This window comes from Sebastes fasciatus, chromosome 4, assembly GCF_043250625.1.
Source record: "Sebastes fasciatus isolate fSebFas1 chromosome 4, fSebFas1.pri, whole genome shotgun sequence".
Taxonomy (NCBI): Eukaryota; Metazoa; Chordata; class Actinopteri; order Perciformes; family Sebastidae; genus Sebastes; species Sebastes fasciatus.
In genome coordinates this window covers 16925057-16952292 of record NC_133798.1, presented here as the reverse complement: position 1 = coordinate 16952292, position 27236 = coordinate 16925057, and the positions used below count along the sequence as shown (strand labels likewise).

Sequence of the window (27236 nt, the reverse complement as noted above, 5' to 3'; positions counted from 1 at the left end):
AGAATCAATTCTGTAAGTAATATCCCAGAGAGAGATCCAACCCAATTTTGAGCAGCCATCTGAATCTTGGCATTGTTCCATGTGTCAAACTTCCTCTCATCCACCAACCAAAACTCTCTCTGCCCCAGTTTATAGATGAGTTATACTGTTGACAAGTTTGTCTTCCTGCTTCTTTCTCCTCCACTGCATTCCTGTTTTATGCTTCTTATAGAAAATGTGTGCTCCTAAAAAGAGCTCACAATTGAAGGGGATTACGAGAAACCAAGCGCCGGTGACAAATCAACAAGAGCTAGAGAGAGGTGGTGTTTTTTAGGGCAAAGTGTGGATGTGAACCACTCAGCACCGACTTCCTCCGGCAACATAAACATAACGCAGGACCCAACCCTTTTAATAAGCTTTGATCTCTTAACAGGCAACGGGCAAGATTTAGGGCCCAACAAAGACATGGCATGCAAGCTTAGTTTTATAGTGTAATCCGATTGAAGAGCGAAGCTGGGTGCCGTGCTGTTTGCCTCCATAGCTGCTGGTGACCTTGACTTCCTTCCCTTGTTGAGATCCCAGTGGGAGTTGCACTTGAGGTAGAACATAACAACAATAACCAGAGGATAAGATAAGTTAGATCACTGAAAGTTTTTTCATTTTTGTTGGTTCAATCTGAGTACACTTTCTTAAAATAGACAATCTGATGCCAGTGTGGAGAGGAAATAGAGCCCACTAGTCTACATAAATCTCTGCCTGAGAAGCAGAACTAACTGAAATGTATTACACCCAATTCCCACCTTGCACAGATAAAAGCACTTGATGAGGGGGTTTAGCCTCATTTAGGCTCCAGGGGGAATAAGTAAGAGAGAAAAAGAAAGAGTGTGTGTGCAAGAGAGACATATAAAGAGGAGGGAGGAAAAAGCAAAGCAAGAACATAAATCTGAGTGAAATGAGACATGCAGAAAATTGCACAGGAGTTGCAAACAAACATGCTTGTGTGTGCAAGAGAGAGACATTTAAAGAGGAGAGAGGAAAGCAAAGCAAGAACATAAATCTGAATTAACAGTGAAATGCAGAAAACTGCACAGGAGTTGCAACAAAACATGCTTGTTTTCTTACCAATAATAAACTTAGAGGAGAAGAAGAAGCAGCGCTGCAGACCGGCTGGTCAAGTCATGTCTCCTCCTTCAACAAAAAGATCCACCTTATAGGGGATGAAGATGAAAGCCTGCTGGGGAGGTGTTGGTTTACCTGACTGGGAAGACTGGTGAGAGCTGTCGGCAGAGGCTTGCTGGAGGAGACTTTATGCAAAAATCGCCGTCATGCTTTCTGCAAATCCTCCCATTGTTCCCTCCCACTCTGCCACGGATCCCCTCCCTGCTGCTTTCAACGCATCTAACTCACACAAACTAAGATGCCTCCTCATTATCTTCTTCTTCCTCCGGGCGGAGACTCTTCTTCTTGACTCTCAACTTTACATCTAACCTGCTGAAGAAGCTGTGCGTCCTCTACTTAGTCCAGGAGATGATGAATAATAATGCTGCGAGCCGAACACGCCCATCTTCCCTCCTCCTCCTCCAAGTGTTAAATTCAACTCTCCAGTCTTTGCTTGTTAACCATGTTGTATTAATTTGCCGGTTTCTTCTACAGTTATTTCACATGGCTTCTTTCTTTTGTTGGCTTTAGAGTAACGTTATGCTGGCTTGCGAAGTCAAAAATCAATTGCGTGCCAACACACAGTCTATAACGGATCACTACTAGAGATGGAGATGACAACAAACTGCCACAAACCCATTTCATCCAGGAAATACGTCACGTTCACAGAGCCAACTGGACTTTCACGTGTGTGTGTGCTTGATTTTACCACCGTGGTAGTTGAAAGAGGGGCGGGTTAGTGTTTTTTTTATGGGATAAACTCACTTAAATGTCACGTTTATCCACTTTTTATTCAACATTAACAGCTCATTTGTTAGTGTTAGTAAGTAGTGAGAAATAAATTAAGTTGTGGCTCAATATTAAAATCATAGTCATGGTAATTTTATCGTTACAAAAGGGTATTTGGGCTGCGCTTGTAAGCAAAACACACATATCCTTGTTTCCCCCAGATTAGCCGGTTATGTGCCTCTGTGTGTGGCCGCCATCGTGTGGACATCTACTCAATTTACACACAGAATTAAAGAGCACAGTAGAGCACGGTGGAGGGGCCATAACACACAGTTTGACTTTAATTAAAGTAATATTAATTCATATTAATATTATTTAAATTTCACATTTTTTTAGAAATTAATAAATGTATAATTATTATTTATTATTATTATTATTATTTATTTATTATTATGAAAGTATTTATAAGTTTATACATTTTAAAAATTAATAAATTATTAAATAAATTATTGTGAAATTATATTATTATTACATTTATCATTATTATGTATTACTGTTTATTATTATTCATTAATTTATACATTTTAAAATTAATATTAATTAAAAAATTTATTATTATTATTTATTATATTATTATTATTATTATTTATTGTATTATTATTAAATTTATGATTATTATTTATTATTATTAATTTATTTATAAATTAAAAAATAATAATATTAATTTAAAGTTTTAAAATTAATTAAAAAAGTTGTGGAACAAAATTAAATTGTGGTTATTTTATTGTTGCAAAGGATTTCTGGGCTGCGTTTGTAAACAAAAACACACATACTTGTTTTGCTATTAATTTAAAAATGTATACATTTAAAAAAATAATACATTTATAAATATGATTTATTATTATTTATTTTATAATTATTATTATTATTATTATATTATTATTATTTAATGTATTATTATTATTTATTATTATTAATTAATTTATAAATATATATATAAAACACACATTCTTGTTTCCCAGGTAACCTGTCTGAGCCTCTGTGTGTGACCTCCATCGTGTGGACATCTACTAAACTTACACTCAGTAATAAAAAGCACAGCTGGACGATAGAGGACGCCATAACACACACAGTCTTGACTCTCACTTGTGTCTACCCGTTACAGCCTGCTAAGTAAAGCCCAGCCCGCTTTCAGCAGCTCCCCCTTTAGCACGGACCAAAGTTATCCCGGAATAAGGACAGCACGCATGTGCCGTCAACCCGGATGTAGATATGTGTCTGAACGCGGTCTAGTCTAGTCTCCATGGATGTATCTGTCTGTTCCCTCGCCAAGTTATCACACATTTACTCTTATTGATGACTAATATATGAACAAAGCTTTGCCCGTGCCAAACCGGGATAACCAGCCGTGACATGTGTCGGAACTACGTGGATGTCACATCGAGTGACAGCTCCACGACAGTCTGTCTCTGATTTACGGTGAGAGGACACACGAGTGAAGTCATATGTGTGAATATGTACATTAAGAATACATGTGTGTCGTTACTACATCTCTATAGCTTTTATACCTCGACTTCTTCTTTCATGTGCATCGTTTCTAGATGTTCAGAGACAGAAGTATAGGCTGGTAATGCGTCTCCATGTGATCATATTGTGTTGCAGGCTACGTCCTGTAACTTAAGAGGATGGACTTTAGGGGCAGGACACACAAGTGAAGTAATAATTGTGCAATATGTATGAATATGTACATTAAGAATAGCCTACATATGTATTGTTCTATATCTCTGTATCTTTTATATCTCTATTTTCTTTTTTTCTTTTAGGTCTCTCTGTATGTTTTATATCTCTATTTATTGTTTTATATCTCTATTTATTGTTTTATATCTCTATTTTCTTTTTTCTTTTAGATCTCTCTGTATGTTTTATATCTCTATTTATTGTTTTATATCTCTATTTATTGTTTTATATCTATATTTTCTTTTTTCTTTTAGATCTCTCTGTATGTTTTATATCTATTTATTGTTTTATATCTCTATTTTCTTTTTTCTTTTAGATCTCTGTATGTTTTATATCTCTATTTATTGTTTTATATCTCTATTTTCTTTTTTCTTTTAGATCTCTGTATGTTTTATATCTCTATTTATTGTTTTATATCTCTATTTTCTTTTTTCTTTTAGTTCTCTGTATATTTTATATCTCTATTTTTTCTTTTATATCTCTATTTTCTTTTTTCTTTTAGATCTCTCTGTATGTTTTATATCTCTATTTATTGTTTTATATCTCTATTTTCTTTTTTCTTTTAGTTCTCTGTATATTTTAGATCTCTATTTTTTCTTTTATATCTATTTTCTTTTTTTCTTTTAGATCTCTCTGTATCTTTTATATGTCTATTTCTTCTTTTACATCTCCATTTTATTTTTTTTCCTTTTAGATCTCTCTGTATCTTTTATATCTATATATTTATTGTTTTTATAATTTTTGTATACCTTTACCTCTCCTGTGTTTCACTCTGTTTGCTGCTTTGACACCTGAATTTCCCTCCGGGTATTAATAAAGGTTCATCTTCTTAGATGTTCAGAGACAAGAGGTATAGGCTGCTAATGTTTTCTCCATGTTATCATCTTGTGTTGCAGACTATACGTCCTGTAACTTAAGAGGGATGGACTTCAGGGGCAGGAGGCATGAGAGGGGCAGCAACTGGACGGACCCGGAGATAGTGGAGCTGCTCCAGCTGTGGTCCGATGAGTCGGTCCAGATTGAGTTGGAGAGCTCATTGCGCAACCAGCGTGTGTTTGACCGCATTGCACACATTCTACGTGAAAAGGGCATCTACCGTACCGGTGACCAGTGCAGGGAGAAGATCAAGAAGATGAAGCTGGAGTACCGCCGCATTAAGGACAACCACAAGATGAGGTCGTGGAAGTTTTACGATGTGATGGACAGGGTGCTGGCGAACCGACCTGCTATCACCTACTCCTCCATGGGCGGAGCGGTCATAGCTCAACAGGTGTTTCATCAGAGCCCCGGTGGGGGGTCTGAGGCATACCTGCAGGGACTCCCAGCAGGTGCCTTTGGTCCTACTACTTCAGGTGGGTTTCTGTTTGGTCAGCCTCCAAAAGCTGGAGATCCGCTGGATATTAAATGTGAAGATGTTGAGGAGAGCATGCTTAATTCAGGTGTGGCTCCCCCCGAGATGTACTATGGATCTGGAGATGGAGATGACCAGGAAACTGATGGACAGTCTCTGCTGGGACCGGAGGACTCTCTGGGTCGAGGAGAGAGCTCAGCAAATGCAAGGATCTCACCTTCAGGTTGTCAATCCAAAATACTATCATTATTAGGTTGAGTTGTTCCCTAAAGTGGGACACACGGCCTAATGTGGGACACCTAAGCTCCAGTGGGTGAGGTCTTCCTAAAAACAAATAAAAGTCAATAAAACTATTGATATTTAAAGGGACTGTTTGTAAGATTCAGAAATGCTTGTTAACAGCGACAACTGTGGCCGTTAAGTCAACGAAAGTCAGCGCTTGTGCTCGCTCTAAATATTCATGAACGAGCATCGCTCAAAACAGTGAGGCGACACACGTCAGCTAAAACCACAATATCACTCTATATTTCACCTGCTTGGCAGTAATGTTAGCTGACCAGACGGAGGTCTCCATGAACCAATGCTGATCCTAGTGTTGGCTTTTCCTGCTTCAGCCTCCCGACCGGTTTCCCGAGACACCGGCACCCGGTCAGAGACGATAACATTTCTCGCTGCAGAGCCCCGTCACTTCACAAACACGGAAAAACTCTGTTGGTCTGGAGGAGCTGCAGCATTTATTTCTGCACAAACGTCCACTGTTCATTCACTAGATATTCTGAGAGCTAAACTAACTCTTCTGCAGTGTATAGTGTGCGCTCATGCACGTGAGGTGGAGCGAGACAGCGAGAACGCGCGCGGTGTGTGAGTGAAGGCAGGCAGGCAGAGGAGCAGAGTACAGCAGAGACTCCGGCCACACGTGAGCACGCATGGGAAACCGACCCGGGTGATTTATACGTCTAAGAAGTTACAAAAAGTCCCTTTAATGTCTTTCTAAAACTATTATAGTCTTTATTCTTTATTATTATTTATAGTTGATTTTGAGGCCTTGTAACAGAGTGTCTTTTAACTTTTCAGTGTCCCACATTAGAAAATCAAGATTTGTCTCAGAAAACTTGGCATTAGAGTTATATGTCTACCATTTATTTTATAAGTGGGATATCTCCATTTTCTTTTTTTTGGTTTGATTAGGACACATCCAGGGGATTTTGGAGTGGTACAGGGTGTGAATTTAATGTATTGGCTTCATATCACAATATGTTCCAGAAATCTGAAATGCAAAAAAAAATGTCCCACATTAGGCTAACTCACCCTATTAACACTATTATTACTGACATTAACATAAGGTAAAAACGTGATTGAAAAGTTATTTCTCTTTCTTTTTCATATCTTCAGGTTTTAGTGACTTGAACATTGCCAGTTCTGCCACAGCTGCCACCCAGACTGGTCTTGTGCCACAGGACGCATCTGAGCAGCCCAGTAGTAAGAAGGGCGCTCATCATCCCCCAACCTCTGTGGGACAGAGGAAGCGTCGCCTTGGTGGCAAAACATCATGGGGACACACGGGTGCTCAGAGAAGCCTGGATAGAGCCTTAGCCAGCTTCCTGAACTGGCAGCAGTCGGCAGAGGAGCGCCTCCTCTCCCTGGAGGAGGCGCGGCTGGAGAGAGAGCTGCAGGCTGAGGAGCGCAGGGAGCAGCGGGAGGAGAGGAGGGCGGAGCGGGAGCGCCAGCATGAGCTCCGCCTGTTCAGCATGCTCACTGGGGCATTGGTTGCTGTCAGAGAGGGCGCTCCGACTGCTGCCACAACCACAACTGACCCCTCCTTCTCACCCGGTGCGCCCTCAGCCCCCTCCGTCTCGTCATCTTTATCTCAGCCACCTTCAGAAGCTCTCACAACACAGCCTGTTTCCACTCAGGAGACAATAAAGTCGACGTCACCTGCATCTGTCAAGGCCTGCAAAATGTCTCTGAATGTTTTGGCAACACTGAACAGTGCAGAATCTCTCAGCCCCAGCGTGTACCTGTCCAACCGGGGTAACGGCATACGACAGACTCAAGGCATTCTCCAGGAGGGCTTTGCCCAATATAGATTGGACAAACACCACGACACGGAGAACCCTGATGTGAGTCTGTGTCATGAATAATACCTGTTACAGCTGTGAAGTGGCAGAAAAATTACACCATAATGATTATTTCAAACCTCTTTTTCTCACGCCCTGCAGGGTATGATCAACTTGGGCACCAGTGAGAACAAACTATGCTATGATCTTCTTCATAAACGGGTAAGATTAACAATGCAATCACACTAATCTAAATAATTCTGCCTGCGTTCACAAATTAATTTCATTATCCTTTTTGTTACAGATGACCAAGCCTGACATGCTTTACATTGACCCATCCCTGTTGCAGTACTCAGACTGGACGGGACACACATTGTAAGAGATTAAAGTGGGCCTTTGTATTTTCATTTTAGACGAGTGGCTCGTTACATTTTAACAAGACCTTTCAAAGTAAAATCTTCATATAACCTTTCTATTTTTTTCTCTTCCAGCCTGAGAGAGGAGGTCGCAAAGTTCCTGACTCACTACTGCTGCTCTCCAAACCCACTGAAAGCTGACAATGTGAGTGAGGGTTATTGCTTTAATATAATAACATGAATATATAGTAATATGAACAGTCTGTGTAAGAATACTGCTACAGTTAATTGAATATACAATACTTAATATTGTATATGGAGGCAATGACAATACATTCTACCTTGTAATATGTTAAAACCTGAGGGAGTTTGTGGAAAGCATATAAATAGCAGGGGTGGAAACTTACATTTACTCACACACTATGTGGTTCATATTTAAATTCTGTTCGTTTACTTCTTCTCCACAGTCAGTCAGAGGGAAATATTGTACACCATATATATTACGACTGTAGATAGTGGGCACTTTGGCTATTAAGATTTTACAACATACTGTATAAATGGTAATCTCCAAGACAGGGCTGCTCCATTATGGCAAAAATCATAATCACAATTATTTTGGTCAATACTGAGATCACGATTATTTAACATGATAACTCATGACTTTGGAAACATCACGCATTTAGAAAGAAAATATTGTAGAATACATTTTAAAGTTAAATGCATCAATCTGGTGCACTTTGAGTGCTAAATTAAGAGGCTAGATCTATTATGAACTTTGTACTCTGGTCAACAGTTTAATCATAAACACAATGGTTGTATAGATAGGAATGGCATTGACACGGCAAAAGAGTCACACTCACAATGCATGGTAAACAAAACAGGCTCCATGTTTCAAGACGGGTCAAGTGAGTTGCCGTCCCGGCCTCCCTGCAGGGAGAGAGGGCACAGCGAGGGCTAAGCGTTGAGGTTCGGGTGAGGGGTGCTGGGTGGAAAGGGGTGCGCTGGATTTATAACAAGACAAAACGAGAGCGCCATTGTGAAACGCAATTCGGCACAATAATGTTTTATGTTGATTATCTTGTTTCATAATCGTTGGAAGCCAAAATCGTAATTAATTGCACAGCCCTGCTCCAAGAGTTTAAACTACTGAATAGTATTACATCTACTGTAGTGCCACGATACAGCACTACAATTCTACCCATAGCACACATTAATTCAATAATCATTTAAAATTGTATGAGGAACTATTCCTCAGAATGACTTAGTTGCACTTTCGACTCTAAATTACATGTTACGTCTAATAATGAATTGTATTTACACAAGTAAACCCCAGAGGTCTACTTTTTGCCATATCTCAAAGGTGCTGTATTCTATCATTGCAATTTTTCCATGACTTTGTCAATTTGTTCCTAATGACTTCATTTAATTGTTTTCTGTTTCTGTTTTAATCAGTGCTTTTTGAAAAGAACAATATATTGGGGTCCTGGGGGTCCCCAGCCACAAGCACCCAATTGCAGCCTATGCAATTAAAAAAAAGAATAGATAGATAACATGTTTGCCATGAGTCCGAATTTAAAGTATCACACACTATCAGGGGGTAGGGGAACTCTGTCAGTCATTTTGAATGAGACAGACACAGATGCGGCAGACACAGATTTCCTCATGTGCTCTGTCTATTTTCGTTTTACACAATATGCAAATTACCTGTAACTTTCCTAAAATAATAATAATCAGTTTTTTTGATGATGACATTAATTTAGGGCTGTCCCGAAAAACCATTTTTTGGGTTTCGAAGCTTCGAAGAGAAATATTCAAAGTCCATCTCCCCAGTTTCAGTGCTGCTGCCTCATTACTGTACACACATGCAACTCTACACACAACAGACAATGATATCCATCTGAAAATGACTAATAATAATTAATGTTGTATATGAATAATATTGTGGGATTATTCCTTATTTCATGGGCTATTTTGGAATTTATACATTATTATTACATACTTACATTAATAAAAAAAAGAAAATGAAGCATTAATATACTGATTTGGAGGTCAAATTCCATGGTAACGGTCAAAGCTTCGAAGCATTTGGGTCAGCCCTACGTTAATTACAAGAAACAAGTTAACATTTTGCTATGATGGTTGTTTCTTACAGTAGTTTATTCTGTAGTCCTTGTATGTTAAATATGTTGGTAGGATGACGGTGAAGTAGATTTGTTACATTACTTCTTTAATCAAACTATTTAAATCACCACAACACATTAGTTTAAGAGAAAATAAAGGCTAGAGCACACTGATTGACTTGCAGTCTTTAGTTGTTCAACACTGCTGTGTTTGAGTAAGTAAGTAAATTACATCAGCCAATGAATTAGCAGTGCTGTCATGAAGCTACATGCGTTGACATGCGTTGACATATGTAGTCAACCTAGAGCAGGTTGGAAGGAGTACATTCATGTGTACGCTTACTTTCACAAACTAGTCAATCTGGATTTCTGTGATTTGTGAAAACAAGGTTCCCTTCCCGTGACTGATACAGACAGATGATGCAAATGATGTAACTAATAATGTTGTATACTGCTGCTGCTGCTGCAGAAGACACTCTAGATTACAGCCATTCATTCTCAAAAATAAAGGCAGTGGATTCAATTAATTTATCTGATTAACTCCATAATGATTATAAAGGAGCTAAATGCTGCAACTGAACTAACATAGCTTCTTTTGTTATGGGTAACCAACTTAATTTGCAGATGTAATGAATGGCTGTTTTTAGTAGGTGGATGAATTTGTAGCATAATTATCAGGCCTCCTTCTGTGCCTTTAATTAGGTCTTTCATAACACGCTGGATGTGTGTGTTTGTTCAGGTTGTGGTGATGAATGGCTGTGGTTCCCTCTTCTCGTGTATCGCTGCAGTCATTTGCGACCCTAAAGGTACGTTCACAATGCACTGAGAAACGCACACAATACATCTATATCTGTATTGTATGAATACAAATATGTGCACAATAATAACAGGTGTTTATTTTTTCTTTGCCTGTTTTGTATTGATAATGATCATCGTATTAAATATAACAGCATGGGGAAGTTGTAGCATAATCATTTAAACATAACACTTTTTTATTTATTTATGTATTTGGGCAGCTACATAAACTGCTTATTCTTTAGTGCCACTGCAGGCAAGGCCTCATTTTAAGCAATGCCTGTAATATAATTTTGCTCAGTAAGTGCTTTGAAAAGCCGCCCATGTTCGTCTATTTACTTCCAACTTGGATCACGTTAATGGAGCACCATTCATTTGTGCAATGTGCTTGGCGAATTTAGATTAGCCACTTTGACTAATTGGTGAATTTGCTTCTAAATTAGCAATGAAAATGACCACTCATAACCTAAATGGTGGCTTATATGGGTATCGTTGTATGTGTTTGTATTTCATGTGATCGTTGTGTTTTTCATGTTGTAGATGCCATCCTCATTCCTACTCCTTTCTACGGCGTTATCACTGAGGATCTACATTTGTACAGTGATGTCAAACTCTTCCATGTTCCTCTTGACTGTGAGGTAGGAACGCAGAGCCTGATTTACTGGCAGTGTGCTTGCTTTTACAATGTTTGTTCCATATTATGTGATTGTTGTGCCTTACTGATCGTATACATTCAATATAACTCTTAGTTACATGGATATTCCATTCACCTCTGAGACCCACGGGATTGCGGGTGATCCTGACCAACTTTACTGTCTTTCAGAGTCTGTAGCAGGTTCAGTTTTAGAGCCAGAGAAGGTACTGATATCATATGAGACTAGAAAAAACTAAGGAATCCACTGGTACCAACCATGTTATGCTAACATGTCGGGAAGGAGGCTAAATAACGCTTCAAAGTTGGGCTAAATTTTGGCGAGGAAAAACTGGTATGGTTATTTTCAAAGGGGTCCCTTGACCTCTGACCTCAAGATATGTGAATATAAATGGGTTCTATGGGCACCCACGAGTCTCCCCTTTACAGACATGCCTACTTTATGATAATCACATGATGTATTGGGCAAAAAACATGCAGTTTTTTGCATGCAGTATAAATATGTTATTTTCGCCTATTCTAAAAATTATGTGTTTGAATATTTCTGCATATTGGAGTCCATAAAAAGTCTTTGAATTACATAAATTGGTTATGACTGTAAAGCTGAGACTCTTGTGGATCCAATGAGCCCAATTGTATTTATGTGTGATGATGTTAGTCCCCATAGAAGCCATTTCATTGTAGTGAGACCATTTTTATTTTTTTTAAAAACTTGACATCACTGTATAAAATGACCTGCTGTGACCTCTAGGATAATCACAGCCTCATGAAACTTTACACCCACAAACTGCAGACCTAGGGCATTCAGAGGATGGATGGCTTTCCTAGGTATGTTGACAATAAGGGGGTTTCTGAGCAGTTTCCAGAACAAAAGTGCTCGCCATCCAATCGCCAAAAAATACAATTCTTGCAGAAATTTCCAAATGTCAAGAGTTTTGTCTTGATGTGATATTTTGGATGGATTATTGATCATTTATATCAATTCTTGAGTTGAAAAAAATAGTTACATTTTGCATCAAATCTGTGTAACAAATGGTATCGACACAAAAATTGCTGCAACAACCTATGAGACATAATAGTGCACGGGAATAGCCATCATATGCTTCGATCATAATGTTCTAAACCTTTGTACACTTTTACAATTTAATTCATTCATTCATTCATTCATTCATTTATGACTAGAACAACTTGACACACAGTGCTGAGCTGCATCTCAAATAAATCTTCAGGCTCCCAGCTTTCAGATGATGTACACCACTTCTATGTGACATCTACTGTTGACCTGCTATCTGCCCATAAACACCCCCTGTTCCCCCCTAAAAAAAACAAAAACGTATATTGTGGGTCTCAGAGGGTTAAGGGCATCATGTGGTGTATTGTCAGTTTTCCAATTTCAATGTTATTGTCTTGTTATTTTTTTATTTTTAGGCCGATGGCAAAGACAGCCGACCCTTCCACCTTACTGTAGGCAAACTAGAAGAAGGTCGGCAAAGGGCTAAACAAGAGGTAATTCATGGATGCATATATTCTTAAAGCACTTGCCCTTCATGAATATTTAAAGAAAGACCGAACCACTCCAAAAATGCTTGGATAAAGTTCTTAGTGTAGATAAATGCCTTGGATGCTCAATTTTTCTCAGTGATTTGTTCTTCAGCTTTAATTCTACAGACTGTGAAGACACATTTATATTTATTTAGAAACTGGCTGTCTCTTTTAGGGTCTAACCGTCCGAGCTGTTATACTGATGAACCCCCACAACCCTCTGGCTGAGATCTACACCCCGGAGGAGATGATTGCCTTCTTGGAGTTTGCCAAAAGGTATGTTTGCCCCACTATTATCCCACGCTGTGGCCTAACACTGTAATCCTCCCGGCAGTCCTGTAGCTCCTTTAAGCACATCATTGCCAAAGCACTGCATACAGTTCCTAGCGTGAACTCTTTTATTTTACGGCCCGAGAGAGCTCCTATCCCGTGCGTGGAATATCAAGCGCTCTTGATGGAGTTTTATCGCCTCTCTTAACCATCAGCATATTGTCAAGTGCAGCCATGTGCCAAGGAGTCTCCTGCATCATGTTTTCTAAATGATCTCGCCAGAGTAATTCCCTCCACAGACGCTTGCGGGCACTGAGCTGTTGTAACCATAAACCACAGTGCTTTTACACTGACGTTGAAGGGTCCAGTTTACATTTACGTTGCATTTTCTTTGTCATAAACAATCATTAACAATGTGAAACCAAGGTTTATTCACACCGCACTATATGTATTTATATTATCTTTTTTCTTTCCTGCTTTAGAAATGAGCTCCACGCTATCGTTGATGAAGTGTACATGCTGACGGTGTTTGATGAATCTGTCGCCTTTCACAGTGTCCTCAGTGTAGACAGGTACTGAATGAACCTAACCTCTGCTTGATGACTCTATTAGACCCTTAATCATAACGACTGTGGCTGCAGACAGCCTCTTCACTGCCAACGATCTGCTCTTATTTCAGTTTGCCCGACCCACAGAGGACGCATGTGATGTGGGGGATGAGCAAGGTACGTACTGTGCTGCTGTGCTGTATGAGAGTGACACTTTCTATCCCTGCTGCTCACACAGTACAGTAAAATCTCAGCTTTTCTTCAGTGGGTGTTTGCTCTCACCGTTCTTTTTCATTTACCACCTCTTGTCCTCTGGTTTCTAGGACTTTGCAATGGCAGGAATCAGACTAGGCACTCTGTACACTGAGAACAGAGACCTTGTGGAGGCTTTGGCCCAGCTGGGCCCGTTCCACGGTGTCTCTGGAACCACGCAGCACCAGGTAGCACAACTGCTTCATGACAGAGGTATGGATTCAAGCTTCACATGTACTTTTGCAAAAAAAACAATGTATTGAGAAAATAATCCCCACATCAACCCTCTTTTGGTAAAGACCAGTCAAACTAATACAATCAGCTGTCGTTGGTTGAGTTCATAAATTATTTTGGACGCAAGCTTTTCAACAATTCAAGCGTGTTTTGTAGCGGTTTCCTGAGAGACATTGTCCCCCTTTTTTCGGCTTCCTCTGATATGACAGGAGCACAGCGTGGTTCTGCTGCACAAAGACTTGTTACATTTAATTTACACCTTCGTATTGTCACTTCAATCTCTCGTGTTCTAGAGTGGATCAGCGAGGACTTTTTGCCCGAGAACAGGCGCAGACTGAAAGCCGCTCACAGTTACCTGTCAGGAGAGCTGCAGAGTATGTGCGTCCCCTACCTGGACAGACCCGCTGCGCTGTATGTATGGGCCGACCTCAGAAAGGTACCAAGATCAGTCATGCTGATATATTTAACTTCTTAGTCTCACTAATTCAAAAGGAAAATAACCCACACAGCTATTTCCTGTAAACATTGTGTGTGTGCGTTCCCCTGGGCTTGATGTGTCACTTCTGTCTCTTCATTTTGCTAGTACCTCAGAGAGTCGACATTTGAGGAGGAGTTGTCTCTGTGGAGGCGTTTCCTCAGACACAAGGTGGTGTTGAGCTGTGGTCAGGGCTTCTCCTGCTCCACGCCCGGCTGGTTCCGCATCGTCTTTGCCAACCAACAGCACCACCTTCAGCTCGGTCAGTCTGCAGTCCATGTCTTATATTATATGTTGAAAGATTGATATCTGTTTATCAAGCTTTCAAAAAGTGTGTCATGTTATTCAATCTAATTCCCATGTTCTGCCTTGAACTAGACATTGATTAGTGGTTCCCAACCTTTTTCCTTAAGGGACCCCTTTTCTATCATTGAGTAAACTGACGACCCCTGACTAAGTGACATATTTTATGAATATTTCATAATATTCAATAATAAAATTTCAATATATTCAATGCATAACAATAAGAGTACAGAACAACTGATAAAATGTACAATTAACCCAAATAGAGAACGCAATAACCGCAGGAAATTTGTGTAAAACCAGCAATTTGGGTGAATTTTGAGCAGATTATTTCCTGTGAATATTGCATCAGAGTTGAGTTTTCCTGTTATTTTTAGCAACTTTTAATACAATTCTCCATGTGTTTTATTTATTTATTTATTTTTAACAATCATACATACTTAATAGGATTCTTTTTTTTATAAATTAAGTGTTTTCTTCTCCGTGACGCTTGGCCATTGTTCCATTAGGTCTTAGGTTATTTTAACTGTGTACTTTTTTAATGCAGGACGCTGCTGTTCAGCAGAGAGGGAAAGCTCTTTGAATATAGCTGTTCAAATATTTACCTTGCCCTTATCCTGTTTATATTTTAAATAATAATTAGGACTGTCAGTCGATTAAAATATTTAATCGCGATTAATTGCATGGTTGTCCATAGTTAATCTCGATTAATTGCAAATAAACCACACATTCAATGTGCTCAAAATGTACCTTAAAGAGAGATGACAAATATTGTCCAGAAACCCTCACAGGTACTACATTTAGCATAAAAAAATATGCTCAAATCATAACATGGCAAACTGCAGCCCAACAGGCAACAACAGCTGTCAGTGTGTCAGTGTGCTGACTTGACTATGAATTGCCCCAAACTGCATGTGATTATCATAAAGTGGGCATGTCTGTAAAGGGGAGACTCGTGGGTACCCATAGAACCCATTTTCATTCACATATCTTGAGGTCAAGGGACCCTTTGAAAATGGCCATGCCAGTTTTTCCTTGCCAAAATGTTGCATACGTTTGGAGCGTTATTTATCCTCCTTCCCGACAAGCTAGTATGTCATGGTTGGTACCAGTGGATTCCTTAGGTTTTCTAGTTTCATATGATGCCTGTATCTTCAATCTTCACTCTAGCTTTAAAACTGAGCCCGCAACAACCTCCGAAAGATTGGTTGCATTAATATGTCAAAGAAATTAGTGCCGTTAAAAAAAATTTGTGTTAACTTTGACAGCCCTACTTTTAAATAATAATTCAAACTTTAAAAAATAACATTTTCATTTATTTTTCTTCACAAAAATGAATGAAATGCTGAGATATAGGCTAACTGTATATATTTTTTTAAAAGTTGTCTTACACCCCTTAAAATCAAGAAGGCCTCGCGACCCCCCGTGAAGCTTTGGCGACCCCTAGTGGGGGTTGGGACCCCCAGGTTGGGAACCAGTAGGTTAGATCATATATATTATTTAGTTTATTCAGTCAATTGTTTGTGTATTCCAGTTTATTTCCTGCTTTGTGTCTTCAACCAGGTATTGACCGGATAATAGTTACTGACTTGTTCTGTTCATGTTTTGTGTTATTTCAGGCCTGAAGCGATTTCGGGAGACCTTGAAAGAAATTGAAGAAAAAAGCAGCAGCCCTGATTCACACTCGATCAAAGAAGCCAGTGAAGAGAGCAAAAATTCTGAGAGAGAGGACACTGATTCAGACAGTGCTGCGATTGTCAATTCAACATCATCACCCCAGAGCAAGTCATCCGACCAGCCGAAGGAGAAGGATAGCCCTGTTCCTGACACGGGCTTGCCGGCCACTGAGGAGTTTGTGTTGCTGGACTGCCAAGCATCGAAGCCCGCAGACAGTCTGGGCGGTCTGATTGGCACACTCAGGCACCAGATCCACTCCTCCGATTGGCTGGAGAAAAACACTCCAGAGCTGTCTGCTGGGGAGGACCCAGAGATTCTTGACGTATTCAAGGCCCTGCTGCAGAGAGCCAGGAAGTAAGCTTAGGATGAACGGGCACGAATGTAGCTGCCAGATTTCAAGAGGCAGTACTCCAGCATTCTTCTTCGTCCCGGCGTTTGTTGTGAGAAGCTCGACACAAACACCTGACACTAAGTCAAATCTGATCTGATGTTTTTGAGTGAAGGGGAAACATTAGCTGAGAGCAGGCTAAAGAGGAGAGAAGCAGGCATGGCCAGGATGGAAGGACAGGACAGGTACTTTTTCTATCTGCATCACGAGGCCTTATTCTTAAGCTGCTAAGCAAGACAGACTTGTTTTTTTGTTTTTTGTAATCCAGACAGAAAACATGTATGTTTATTTACTCCAACTTTAAGTGAATGCCAAATGTAAATCAACCAAAATCACGTTGTATTCTTGATCCTAATCTGAATTGTAGGCCTACATCTTTATTATTTGTTCATATGCACTTTATTTTATCAGAATGTATTTCTGCAAATTTAATGATCTGTGAATAAAGGAATTCGTTAATTCTTTATTTGACTTTCATTTAGAATACATTTGAATTAGCCAGTGATAAATATATTAAACACGTGTATGTTTTTATTCTATTTTGAAGGAAAAACGCTCCGAAGGCATTTTAGAGTGACGTTTTTTTAACACTTTCTTTTGGGTGGGCTGTGGGTGCCGTTCCATTGCAACAAAGGCAAAGCGAAGGGGGATGTGTGACGAAGAGGAGAGAATATCTGAGGGTGAATACGACATCAACCACATCACGCTGTGCCCCGCTGTGAGAAACCGAGAGTGGGATTTCCTTAAATGTGTTGTCATGCATAATGACCTGCTGTCACCCCCCTACACAGTTTCTGCATTTGACATAAACAAATATCTGAGTGGTATATTGCTGTTACAGAGTATTTCTCAAATATCAAGGGGTTTTCTTAACTTCCTTTTAATGTCCAGTTATTCTTTATACCTTAATGTTGGCACAGTTACACAAACGTCTGCTTCCTCAAATATTGAATGGCAGTTTGTTGGTGCTTTCACTTTCTCCTCTACAGTGTGAGTTGGTGGGTCACAGTGGAGAATTCACGGGGAAATTTAGCCTCCGGCTGGGGGAGTTTCCATTGCAGCAGAGGCGGAGTAACACTGACGGCTTTGACTTGCGAGTGAGGGCTTGTGGTCCTGAGCAGTACAAGCCGGGTGTTCACAGTGTTTGTACAGTAGTATTTGTACAGCAGTAGACTTAAGTAGTTCCTGGAGTATGAACTTTGTTCTACGTGTACACGCAGACTAACCTTTGTTCCTGACACCTTTATGTCTTCTAAAACAACAAAGGTAAGACATTACTTTAATTACAACTCTACGTTCTGAAAGCTGATTTATATGAACTAAATAATAAGGTTTTGTTTTGAGACTTCTGTTACTTAAAGTCAACACACTCTAATTACACATCTCTTTTTCTCCTGTCTCTTCAGTTTTCCCTGCCTCTCTCTCAGGGGTGTAGCAGTATGAAGTTGCTGGAGCTAGGGGACTCCATCAGTCGCTTCAGGTTTGCTCAGTGTTGTGTGGGGTTGGCAGGTTGCCTGTGTGTGTGCTACGCAGTCTGGACACCGTTCTGGCTGAAGGACAGGGGACTCTGGACGGAGTGGAATAACACTAAAAGTGAGCAGACGAGTCGTAAAGATGGCATCGTCTACAACGGTGAGCAACAACATTTACATTTTTGACATTTCTCTGCAATGTGTCTAAAGCTGTCACTCAGGGTTAGGTTAAAGGGCTCACTGACTTACATGTGGAATAAAATGTATGAAGAATATGTATGATGAAACATGTCTTTAGATGCTTTAGATCAGCCTCAGGGAGACTTTGTTCTATGCCTCTGAATCATCACATCAGGAGAAGCATTGTGAAAAACCACTGGGTTGCAGAGGAGCTTATCAGCAGTAGTAAACAAGTTAGAGCTCGCCCCTGTACCAGAGAAGTGCATTCTTTTCATGAGTTTTCACACAAGGCTGGAGGCAAATGTGCTGAAATCTCGGTCAGCTGGTCTTTGTCAGCTACATCTTGTTTGTTGTCATTGTTGACTAAAAGAAATTATGTCCCCTGTCAGTTAGTTGTATTTCACACTGACATTATTAAACATACTTTCAGAATGAATCTAATGCAGTGGAAGTCCTCTGCCCTCACTATGTGTGTAGGTGAGCAGATATGCAGCGAGCTAATCCATGTCCTTTTAAGGTTTTATTGGAAGCGACTGTCAAACTATGAAAACAGTATTTTCATTGATAAATTAGAGGAAAAAAAAAAAATTGAATATTTTTATGTCGTTTGAGAGCCCCTAACCTAAGATATTTTCTATTAATATGTGATAGACAATTGAGTTTTTTTAATCTTTAAATAGTGGGAGCAATAATGTTAGATAAACTGCTGTAAAACTGTGTGAGTCAGGCTTGCTTCTAAAGAATACCGAATTGACACAATATTTGTTATTGTGTAAACACACTTTCAGTTTGAATGTAATGAGCTAAATATAAATGGAAACTACCTAAAAAGCACATGAACTCTCGATTTCACTCTTTTGGTCTCAGTTGTAGGCAGGGACATGTTGTGAGGAGTGTGTCATCACTTCGTCATGCTGCATATTTATAGCAAAAACTTAATGTAACTGAGGTAAATTAAAGTTATCAGTCAGTCTAGTTTTCCATTCTGAACTATGCATGTGTGCCTGTTGTGTGTCTTTACATTTTATTTATTACATCTAGCCTACCTCCTATTTTACAAGTGCAATTACCTCTGTTTACATACATCTATTTTTATATTTTATACTCTAGTGTATCACTTCTGTTTATATTTATTTATTACATCTACTTTACCTGTTTTATATTGCTTTATAACTGTGTGTGTTTTACCTGTTTTATGTTATCTGCCTCATTTAGTCTTGTCAAGTATTTGTTTTAAAGCACTGACCAGAAGTGGCAACTGTGAATCTCGTTGTATTTAATACAATGACAATAACGCTTTATATTCTATTCTATTCTTCCAGCCCTGGAAGCAGAGAGAGTATTTGGAGTTCTCTCCTTCCTCATGGCGGTGAGCACTAGTGCTCTGTGTCTGGTGTTTGCCCTCTGCTGGACATCCGAGACGGTGCGCTCCTATTCCAACACTCGCTCCCTCCTCATGGCAGGACAGGCCCTCTACCCCTCCACCCTGCTGCTGCTTACCATGGCCTCCACAGGTACTGTAACACCACTGCACTGCTCACAATGCTCGAGCCACACACCATGTTTTTCTTTCACTTCATTAATAATTAAGCTAGTGTTGTTTTGGGAGATTTAAAATAATATATACATTCCAAGTAAAGTATAGTAAAAATAGCCCCATATCCAATTAACCTCCAAATAGCCTTTTGGTTTGTGTGGTTCATGTCAAACCCACTCCTCCAGAAATTCTTTTGTGTACTTCTCATTTACATACCCCACAGGGAAGCAGTTTTTAAAGAGACTTTCCTTGGAATTGCAGTTCATTATCATACAAACTCTTTTCTAAAGCTCCAGGCACCTTATAATTGACCTTAATGGACTTTTTCTTTCCCTCGCAATGATACTTGATTTGACTCGTTTTTCTCCTCCATCTACAGGTTTCTTCTTCCTCCTCAGCTGGTCTTTTTTCACCCATGAGCACCGGGAAGAAATCCGCCAAGATTTGTCCAGCCTGGGCTCCTCCTATTGGCTGGGGGCTTTAGGTTGGGTCCTGCTGCTGGTCGTGGAGATGATAGTCTTTATAGCTGAGCAAGCTGTCGTGCCTGACATCCTGCCAGACTTAGAAAGGGCTGTGGAGGGTTGGCGGATTTCCTCTCAACGTAAGGCCGCTAAACACTCCTTCAGCGATGGTTATTACCCTGGTAACAGAGAAAGCAACATGGCTCTCACGAGCCCTGGTTGGAGTGCAGAAATTGGGACATGACAGAGGAAATGAATGTCAATGTGTAAGTTACACATTAACGCACACAGACTCAATGAGGAACCAGTAATTCCTCGCTGCTTTATAGATCTATACAACCAGACTGAACATTGATTAACTGTGTTGGGAGTTAAGTGTTTGCCAGAGGAATTAAGTCTGAATCCTGGAAGTCAGTGAAGGCTCCAGCTTCCTGAAGGACTGGTTGTGGTGGTTTGTATTCAGTATGGACTGAAATTAAATAAAAACACACTAAGGACAATCAATACTGGCTGGGAAACTGGGCACCAAATGTAAGATGAGAACTGTTCTCTGGCAAAGTGCATGCGTAGACTTGTGTTTGCAAAGTTTTGAATTTCATAAAGCTGAGTCAGGTTTGGCCTTGCGGGCCAGGAACAGATTCAGTTGTGGAGGGTTTTCAGATGGATCTATGTAAACAACAAAACACTCACTAAACGTTACCTTTTAAAGCGAGACACCCCTGGCAAAAACATAATTTTTCATGCACAGATCAATTTTGAGATTTGGGGCTATTTTGCTTCCATAATAAGTCTTCTTTCAGACTAGTGAAAGGAAAATATCCAAAATACACATTTGGGTGTTTATTTTACTATACTTTGTCTATTTGTGTCTGTAGATTTCTCCTAAACTCATCTAAAGTTAGCATCAGATAATGGCTCATTTACATATTTAAACATAAAATTTCATAAAACTTGTAATACACAAAATAATTGTCTTAAAGGGCCAGTGTGTAACAATTAGGGGGATCTATTGGCATAAATATAATGTTAATACCGGTTTTCTTTAGTGTATAATCACCTGAAAATAAGAATCGTTGTGTTTTGGTTACCTTAGAATGAGCCGTTTATATCTAACTAGGGAGCAGGTCCTCTTAACAGAGTCCGCCAGGTTTCTACTGTAGCCCGCGTCGACCATCGTAGCTCTCCAACACGCTTAGCACACGGGAGAGGCTTCAGTTGGTTGTAATATGCAACCTCACTGCTAGACATCGCCAGATCCTACACACTGCTCCTTTAATGTAAGTAATCAATTTTGGAAGTTTCATGGTGATATCTATTAGTTTCATTTTGTTACCCTATTCACCTGTAGTGTCTTACAATATGTATGTTATTCTGCAATCCATATCTATAAAGCCGTTTTTTTTCAAAGTGAGTTTTTTCTCTGAGCCAGAAATCTCCACTTCAGTAGCACCAACATACTTTCCAGTTTCATTCCTCTCTATATTCTGAAGGTTTTAACAGGTTTTAAAATTCCCTCTGTAAAAAACTTGGACTCTAATATGTCAACAAAATGAAACAAGAATTTAGATTTCTGTTCTGGAAATCTATGGCAGATTTGATAAGATAATGTCTCATTTGCATATTTAAACTAGGGCTGTCCTCGCCCAAAGAGATTCTTTGTCGTATAACACTCGTACGATTTTGTCGATCAATCGATTAGTTGATTTAATCGACAGATCTGTAAAACTGAGTTTCTCCACAAATAATCACACAAAATAAACACTTTAAATCTTGTGTTTTCCAGAGATGTGCTCATAAGCTTTTTTGAAAATAAGTAATTCAGCATGAAAAAAGCATAAAAAACTACTAATCGACTAAAGAAATCTTAGTCGACTAAGACCAAAACGACTAATGAGTTGACTAATCTAAGAGGGGGCAGCCTTAATTTAAACACAAAATTTCAGGAAATGTGTAACACAAAAAGTAATTGTCTTAATGTAAGTAATCAACTGGGGAAGTTTAATGGTGATATTTATTAGTTACATTTTTGACACTATTCACCTGGGGTGTGTCCCTTTAAACTGAACGTTTCAGTAGGAGCTGCAGTGTAGTTGATGAATGTTAAAATAGCACCATCTTGTGATGCCTGTGTGACACTTTTCACGGTCCTCAACAATAAAATTGTTTTTTTTTTAAATGATGTATGTGGACTTCATAATTATTGTTAAGCTCATGGCAAACACACGTTGTGTTCCTTTGTTGTTTTCTTATAAAAGGTGTCCTGTTTGATGCTGATGAGTAATAAAAAGCACAAATTGCCTAACTGGTCATGTCATTTTTCAATGATTCCTTATTTTATTACCATTTAGTCATCATATGGTTTATAGTATGTTCAACAAGGCTTAGTTTGACTATGATGATCATGTGCTGTCCAAACCCTTCCACAGCTAAATACAAGAGTTAAAAGTTGACATCTTTAACGTGTGTCTCATCTGAGTGTTGGATCGGGCTGAGCGTGGTGTTGTTATACTGCTTGGACAGTTGTCCTACATCAAGCCCACCAGGAGTTGCTTGTGTAGTGAAGCAGACTTTTTGCCAGCCAGTCCTACATCTGTCTCCTTCTTGAAACACTTGCGGTCCCCAGCTCTGCGGAGTATTTGGACCACCCGACAAAGTCGTTATTTACTTTCCTCTCACACATTCCCAGGAGGAGAGGAAGCACTCCGATGTTGGACTGCTTATGTTTATGTTCTCAACCTGCCAAAGTGGGGGAGAATTAAGTGGCTCTGGCTCTGTTAATTGGGCGTTAATCAGGTGTTGCTCTAATTAAAAGGCAGTTCCGCCCTGTTGGGCCCTGGTAATGAGTTTGTTATTAAATCCGCAGAGGATTTTTGTCTCTTTTTCAATTTACCAACAGGGTAGTGCTTAATTGCTGTATAAATGAGGGGAATGTCCTTGAAGGTCGTCTTGCATCAGCACACGATCCACGAGCAGAATTGTTCTAAAGAGCTTCCCCACCCAAACTTCAAATCCGCTCCGTGTGTTGACCTCCTGTGTGCAGCTGTGTGCAGCTGTGCCTCTCAGTGACTGCTATTTTGGTTCAATCTCAAAAGAAATTTGCTAAATTGAGAGAGCACCTACGCCACGTTCTTTTGTAAAATAAAAAAAATAAAAAAATAGATTTCCTTTTCATCTAAAGTTGCTGCTATTCCCCCCGGTGGGTACTGTCTGGGCCACTGAAAGCACGCAGTCTTTTATGGCTGCCAGTGTCTCATAAACAAACCGTCCACTTTTCACCTTCCACCACCACAAACGCTGCTCTTTCACCTCCCCGAGAATAACAGAGCAAAGGTTGAGCATGCCTTCAGAGAAAAAGACAGGCCAAATCAATGTGGAGATAGAAAGACAGAGATAGTGAGACGTTTAGGCACAAAGGATGAAATGACAGATGAATGGTAGAAGATGTGGCCTGATAGACACACAGAGATGGGGAGTGCTGATTGTTGAAGGGCATTTTGCTACAGAGACATCAATCAGAAGATGGCACCACGATTGAGCCGGCCGCCAGCGTCTCCTGTAGCGGCCGGCAGCATGTGTAGAACACAACCTGGGATAAACCACTGCTCTTCATATCAATTAGAGACCAATTATACAGCCATGTCCTACTAATTATGCTGCTCCGCCGCTACCCCATCCCCCCCAGTATAACGTGTCTGTTTCTCCTCTGTGCTTGTGCTCATTGAGATAAATAAATAAACTCTCCGGCTGCTAAGGCGAGGCGTCCTTAATCAGATTTTCAGTGCTGTAAGTTTGTATTTTTGGAGGGGAAGAAAGCAAGCTGTCATTTCCAGCTTTACCTTTTGGTGGTGCTGGTGTAACATCCATTGCGTTTACCTCTTGCAGTGAAATGTGGGAGACGCTGCTCTCATTTGATGAGTAATGAAATCACACAAAAAAGAAGCTGTGCATGTATGTTTGTGTGTGTTTGTGAGTGTGTGTTTGATTTTTATTTGCGAAGTAGACAAAGTGTGATTAATATCCTCGAGCATATTTCAGAGGATTTTGAGCTAGAATGTGCCAGACTGCTTAATAAGTCCGGTTTTTATTTGGCTCGATCTGGGAGCATGATGAATTATGAAATAAAGCGAGAACTCCATGCTTTTTGCAGTTTTATTTCTCCGTGGTTTATATAATTCACTCAGAACATTTGTAACTTTCCTGACAGGTTAATGCTGTCGGGTTCAAAGTCAAGACGCTGAGGAAATACGCAGAAAGAGTAGACAGCAGGGGAGAAATAGACATAAAGATGAGAGGAGGAGAGAGCAGAGAACAAAGGGAGAGACCCTGCTCGAACTCTGTGCTGTGGAGCTCTCTCCCTCTCTATTTTTGGGAATCCAACAGGACAGCATCAATTCCCATCCTCTGGAAAACTCCCACCATCATACCAGCACCCAAGAACCCAACTGCTACCAGCCAGTCGCACTCATTCCAATAGCATGAAATGCCTGGAAAAGCTGATCCTGTTAGACTACAGCTGGACCCCTACCAGTTTGGGTGAAACAAGGGACGTGTCTCCTCCACTCCCTCCTCCCAACATCTAAAATCACCAGGCAACCTTCCTTCCATCCTCTTGGTTGACTTCAGTTCTGCTTTCAACACAATCCAATGCCACCAGATGATCAAGAAACGTCACCACCTCATTAATCGTCATCATCAACCCTGAGCCCCTTAGGGTTGTGTCCCCAGTCCCTTCCTTTACCAGCTCTTCACCCTTCACCACATACATCAAATACTCTGATGACACGGCCCTACTTGGACTACTCACTGACAACTACTCTGTTACCGCCTATAAATTTCTCACTTCACACAATGACGCACTGACACCTAGCTGCAGCTGAACGTGGACAAGACAAAAGACCTGGCCCTGAGCACATCAAACGCACTCCACACTAGACTGAACCCCACCTCCATCCACGGCAACATATTACTAACATCCATAAACGATCCTGCAGCCCATCCTGCAGTACTGTTCCCCTTGCTTCTCCACCATGTTAACCATCTCCAACAAAAACAAACTTATCAGCATTAGTAATTCTGATTCCGAACCCAAGCCCTGTAAACCGCAACACACATCATTACCATGGTTTTAAGACAAAAATCAAGATTTTTATTTTCATAAATAACTGTATTTATTATAATATAAATAAACAATTGGTCCGTGATATTGTTGGCTTAAAAGTGTTTAATTAGTTTCACTACAATTTAAACTTTTATTAACAAATAAGTGCGGCCAGGCAGATGAAAAAGTGTGCGAAAGAGAGTTACAGGGGTGAAAAGTGTATTTCTTTATTTATTAATTAATGCGTTCATTTGTTACCTCAATGCAGGAAATGCGAAAGGGCACCTACCGGCATTTTATTTATTTATTTATTTATTTTTTATACTTTATTTTTTTCGTGATTCTTTATATATATACAATTTAAAGTTCATACTTACAAAGTTTATAGACAAGCTTTTAAGTACTGAGCTTAGAAACGAACAAAGACACAAAACAAGATGCAACATAAAATAATATAAAATTAAAAATAAGTTAAAAAATAAATTAAATTTTAAAAAAAGATAAAAAAAGGGGGGCAGAGATATAACATCTAGGTTGGATGCTGTATTCAAGTTTGTACATTAGTTTCTATTATTTCTTTTTTTATCCCTATATGGCCTATGCCTTGAGCCGGCCCTGCGTCACATTACTTCCATCTTGTCGGACATATACTTTGATGGAGAGGAGTTCGCTTCAGCAGCTTTGTTCCTTCTGCGATAGCAGCCCTGAAAAATCTGCCTCGCTGTTGTGAGCTGGGATAATATAATGAATGCATACATGAAGGTTTTGCGCACTGTCTTGCCATGAGTATATCTATATGTTGCTATCTGTATGTTTCTGTGCACTGGCTGTGAAAACAAATATCCCTCTGGGACAATAAATCTAAAAGGATTTGAGATGTCACAAACCAGATTCATGCTGACCCTGGATTCTTTACGCCAACGTGTGTGATGTCAGATTTTTATGAACTTGGTACATCTTGCTCACCACCAGCTCTCTATGGCCCTGAATGATCTGAGTCTGACCACTGCAGCATAGTGCCCTCCGCTGCATTGTCATCAGTATAAGTGGACACTCTTTGAAAATGGAAAAGTCGGGGAAATTTGATATCTGCAGCTCTACAATCTCAGAAAAAGCAGACAGAGGGAGGGAGACAGAGAGAGCACACCTTGTGTCCTTCAGTCGTCTTTCATGCAGGGACCCGGTTCATCTCGCCTGTAGAATCTGCAATGAGCCGTTGCTCTTTGTGACTGACATCCCACCCAGACCAGACCACCCTGCTGATTACGAAGGAGACAGAAAGAGAGGAGAGAGATGGAGCTTGCTTCAGGGGGAAAAAACGAGTTCCTTGATTATCCTGCTCCTACATTCATCCATTTCGGTTTGAGAGGGCAGGTGCTCTTGCATAGCAGAACTCTCTCTTGTTTTCCTGTCTTTGAGTTCAGACTCGTGAATCCCTGTGTATGTACCATATCTGCCCTTGTTCGTAGGTGGTGTCGTCTCGGACATCTCAGTCCAGACAATGAAGCCGTCGTCCCATTCTCGTCACTCTATTCATCCCCGGCCAACTGTAGCCGCTCCCTTCTCTTATCTCTGTATGACCAAGGAAATTAAATTACAAATATAATCACTTGGCGCCAGTTTCTTTAACAGTGTGTCTCTGCTTTGCATATAGAGTGTGCTTGCTTTGGAAACACGTTGTGTGAAGTTACTTATTGGCCTATTTACAATAATGGGCTCCGCTCTACTAGTGGAGTCACACACACCTTTTCACAATGACAGTGAATGGCACGAGGAAGTGAAGCGAGAGGAGGCTGAGGGGGGGAGAAAGAGTGTAGAAGACAGACATGCAGCCATCTTGGGAAAATCATTCTGCATGGGTGAAT

General features: G+C 40.0%; 3 protein-coding genes across 7 annotated transcripts in view; 2 read left to right on the top strand and 1 right to left on the bottom strand.

The window, feature by feature from the left end:
- furinb (furin (paired basic amino acid cleaving enzyme) b) overlaps positions 1-1795 on the bottom strand; it is an 87858-nt gene extending 86063 nt beyond the window's left edge. The window contains exon 1 of one of the 2 annotated variants that reach the window (XM_074632299.1): positions 1102-1795. The gene's annotated coding sequence lies outside the window, so the exon portion shown is untranslated. The remainder of the gene's footprint in view (positions 1-1101) is intronic. The other variant, XM_074632300.1, reaches the window with a different exon arrangement.
- A 1343-nt stretch (positions 1796-3138) lies between these two features.
- Positions 3139-17087, top strand: accs (1-aminocyclopropane-1-carboxylate synthase homolog (Arabidopsis)(non-functional)). 4 transcript variants are annotated; one of them, XM_074632293.1, is made up of 17 exons: positions 3139-3345; positions 3529-3582; positions 4500-5177; positions 6347-7074; positions 7174-7233; positions 7316-7386; positions 7503-7572; positions 10227-10293; positions 10823-10920; positions 12363-12440; positions 12652-12752; positions 13229-13318; positions 13426-13471; positions 13618-13759; positions 14074-14216; positions 14364-14517; positions 16178-17087. In XM_074632293.1, the coding sequence occupies exons 3-17, from the start codon at positions 4526-4528 to the stop codon at positions 16591-16593; spliced, it is 2916 nt and encodes a 971-aa protein (XP_074488394.1). In that variant the 5' UTR covers positions 3139-3345; positions 3529-3582; positions 4500-4525; the 3' UTR covers positions 16594-17087. The 4 variants fall into 4 exon arrangements, with proteins under 4 accessions (XP_074488394.1, XP_074488397.1, XP_074488398.1 ...); XM_074632296.1 differs by having other exon boundaries at positions 3158-3345; positions 3529-3577; XM_074632295.1 differs by having other exon boundaries at positions 3211-3345; positions 3529-3600.
- A 629-nt stretch (positions 17088-17716) lies between these two features.
- Positions 17717-20766, top strand: LOC141765948 (uncharacterized). The gene is made up of 4 exons (XM_074632298.1): positions 17717-17889; positions 18030-18255; positions 19598-19789; positions 20192-20766. Exons 1-4 carry the CDS (start codon positions 17869-17871, stop codon positions 20515-20517), a joined length of 765 nt encoding a protein of 254 aa, XP_074488399.1. The 5' UTR covers positions 17717-17868; the 3' UTR covers positions 20518-20766.
- The last annotated feature ends 6470 nt before the right edge of the window (positions 20767-27236 follow it).